This window comes from Aplysia californica, unplaced genomic scaffold (genome assembly GCF_000002075.1).
Source record: "Aplysia californica isolate F4 #8 unplaced genomic scaffold, AplCal3.0 scaffold00079, whole genome shotgun sequence".
NCBI classification, from domain to species: Eukaryota; Metazoa; Mollusca; class Gastropoda; order Aplysiida; family Aplysiidae; genus Aplysia; species Aplysia californica.
In genome coordinates, this window is record NW_004797349.1 from 1,182,361 (window position 1) to 1,185,980 (window position 3,620).

A 3,620-nucleotide genomic window follows, 5' to 3' on the forward strand; every position below is an offset into this window, starting at 1 on the left:
CTATCTATCTATCTATCTATCTATCTATCTATCTATCTATCTATCTATCTATCTATCTATCTATTTATCTATCTGTCTATCTATCTTTCTATCTATCTCTCTGTCTATCGATCTATCTGTCTATATTTCATGACTCACCCTCCAGACATTTTGTGATAGTTGGCTGCAGTTACAACGAGCAGGGTGCCTGCCACAGCTCCTGTCACCGCTGACTTCAACCATCTCAGTGTTATTACTGATCTCAACGTCTTTGGGGAGTAGAGGTGGGCGTGGTGGGCGAGATGGGAGGGGGAGGGGGAGGGGGTGGAGAGAGGAAGCGGGAGACGAGGAAAAGGGAACAGTGAAAACATTGAGAGTGAGGAGGGTGGGGGGAGGTTGCTGGAGTGTGGTGACTGGGAGATTTTATTCTGTAGAGTTTAACTAGTTTCGGGACGTAATAATGGACACCCCCCCCGCACTTCTTTCTTCTTTCCCCACTTTCACCAGAGAGAATAATGGGTCGCTTTTAAGCACAAGGGGGCTATCCCAAAAATGCTGTTTTGAGAAGATCGAATGTAAAGTTTTTGCCCCTTGTACAGTTTCTTTAAAAGACAAGGAGAGTTTTCTCAATAACCAAAGAGATATAAACACCAATGAAACCAAACTTCTCCTATAGGCAGGGCACTGCCCACTTTTGGTGTAACTCAAGATTTCTGGAAACCCCCGAAATCTGGGTTAGCCGGCTTGTCCTTAAAAGCGACCAATTTTTATCGAGTATCTTGGTCTTTCTGCAGAGATGTCATATTCCTCTCAGCCAGGTTTGGCCATGACAAGCCGGGTTGGATGCCCTCCTTTTTAAAAAGTGCTCTAAATTGTGTCAACGGGGAGTGAAAACACTTACATTAAAAGCTACTGCTTTTGTAGTTGCCCAACCCCCAACCATCCCCTCAAGTTACCTGCACAACTGAATTCTTCATCATGAGCTGTATTCTGCTTGATCACACCTAGTTTTCTGAAAATAAAATATAAACAAACTCGAAGATTATATACCTTATGAAGATATACATTTTTCACATGTTCATCATTGAGTGGAAAGTTTCAATCAAGGTTCGGGGGGAGGGGGGGGGGAGACAAAGCCTGTGATACAACAGCCTCGCCAGGGAACAGCGACTGCTGACGTCATTATTGCCAAGACACAGCAGCGTGAGAAAGGGACAATATTACAGTATTTTACTACTTAGATTTGTTACAGTTTAACTGGTGTAATCGCTTACAGAATCGAATACAGTTAGACCAGATACTACGTTACACTTCTTTTCGATTTGCAATATCCAGAGATAAGTCAAATCACCCTGAAGTTGAGGGGGGGGGGGGTGTCAGGGTTTTTTCCCAGCAAACTCCAAACGTATAATTTCTGCACAAAATACACGCGTGCCCCACTTCTTTCCCGTACTTAATATACAGTGGTTGTCGTGCGTTGTTGAACTGCTTTCCTTTCAATTTAGTAACTCTCAGCTGTTGAAGTATGGTAGTGCTCTGACCAAATTCCCCTAATGCAGTGTATAAAAGCGTAACACATGACTTTAATACATGACTTCAGATTCAAAATTGTCAATTTAAAAAGAACTTTTGCTAAAGCTTATAAATCGCACAATCAGGTTCCCCGCGAGCCGCTTTGCTTATTTTGATACGCTGATTCCGAAAATGGAAAAAGATTTTAGCTGTGGTTATAATTATTCTCGGTACTTTTCTTATGTGTTAAAAGAGAACGCTAAAAGACAATCGATTCCAACAGAATGAACGGCGCAAATTTCGGAAAGATTCCTTAGTTGTTCTTTTGTGTTGTTGTTGTTTCTTTTTGCTTTTGGCTTGTTTTGCTTTGTTTTGTTTCATGTTTCCAATAGAATTAAAAATCGGGAGCGAATTTCCTCTTTTCTCAGTATCTTAATGGGGTAGTGTGGTGGTGACTCAGCCAGAGCTGAAACAAATTGCTAACTTTTAAAATCCGATTAAATAATATCTGATGTTATTCGTAATCGACTCCTCAAAATTATCAAAATGTACACATTTTTTTAAACATCGTATAAATGTTCTGTTACCCCAGCCTTGCGAGCCTTAATTCTGACCTGTTCACACATGCAAGAAACAAACGAACCGAAGTTTGCCTCATCCAGACCATAATCACGTCGTTTCTGCTTTGGTGGACATGCGACCTCCACCCGTCTTGTTATAGTAGAGGGCATGTGGCTTCATTTTCGTGCCCCTACCTATCGCCAGAATTAAGATAAGAATTTAAAAGGTGGGCTTCTGACCCTGCCTATCAGGCCCAATCTGGCCTGAGAGGGTTACTACATCCCAGCAGAAAGACCGAGATACTGGATAAAGTTTCTCCCCTCTCGATAATCGAACTCGGGTCTCCTGTGTGCAACAGCGAAGCGTCGAAATGCTACACCACAGACGCTGAGGGCTTTTCATAGCAAAGCGGAGTATTAAATAGAAATACTAATAGGAATTTATATTTCAGGCTTCTTGGTGAAATAGCTCACTAATCAGAAATGATGGAAATGAAGAATGTGGCATAACATTATGTCTGCCCGTTGGAAAAATTTTATCGGGTTTTTATTTTTTTTATTTTTTTTTTGGGGGGGGGGGCGGGAAGGGAGAGTGGAGGGGGAGGCGGGGTTGGGGTTTTTTGGGGGGGGGTGGGAGAGGTTGTCTTTTTCCTTTTACTTTGGGGGGGGGGTTCTTTTATTGCTTTATCGTTTCACCAACTATCATAATTTTAGAGCCTGACCTTCACTCTTTTATGGTAGAAAATACTATCATTTTCTTTTCTCCCGGCCAACGGGCTTGTGCTTGAATGACCCTACCCTTAAAAAATCTTTGAACCAAGTAGGGCTGGGCGTGATGATCCACCCGTGGACCGTGTAATCAATTTCCCAAAAGACCATTAATTGATTGCCCTCAGTGTCTAATTAATTTTTTTTAAACAATATTAGGATAGGAGAAAGAACACTGAAGACAAACATTAATTTCTTTTTATTTGTCTACACTATATATTTTTTTATATTATTTTTTATTTTATTTATTTTTTTTTAATTTTTGGGGAGGGGGGGGTGGCATCTTTGAGACGTAATCGACACTTCGTCCCACTAACACGCACTTTTCCATCACGAAAACTTAGACTGTAGGCTAACCTACAAAGAGCGGCCGGCGGCCATGACAGTGCCCAGTCTATGAGTATAATAAGTCTATGGATGGTTCTAATTTCGTTGACGTATGTTCCGATGTTGACGAGACAAAGGCCAGGGATGACACTGATATAAGAGACAAGAAAAACAAGACGCGGGACCAAAAGGAAATATAAGAAAAAATAACAACTACAAAAACTAAAACAAAATAGAGTAAAAGAATAAACAAATCAGGGACGCCCTCCAACCCCTCACACATAGGTACAGAACTGAGAGCTGTATTGTTCATTCTAGTTACACCGAAACCAACAACAGAAAAACTAGCCTGAAACTGACGTCCAGCCGTTTACACACAGAAATGTCTTATATTATATTATTCTTTTAGCTATATTAGTAAAACAAAAACAAAAAAACAACAACAACAAAAACACCCATTAAAGTATCAACTTA

General features: G+C 40.8%; 1 protein-coding gene across 1 annotated transcript in view; it reads right to left on the reverse strand.

The window, feature by feature from the left end:
- The window catches only part of LOC101859087 (carbohydrate sulfotransferase 15-like), a 32,436-nt gene extending 30,204 nt beyond the window's left edge, over window positions 1-2,232 (reverse strand). The window contains exons 1-2 of the mRNA XM_005094331.1: window positions 2,165-2,232; window positions 936-991 (exon numbers count right to left, since the gene is read on the reverse strand). Of these exons, the coding sequence (XP_005094388.1) occupies window positions 936-991; window positions 2,165-2,232 (124 nt within the window). The remainder of the gene's footprint in view (window positions 1-935; window positions 992-2,164) is intronic.
- Between the last annotated feature and the right edge of the window lie 1,388 nt (window positions 2,233-3,620).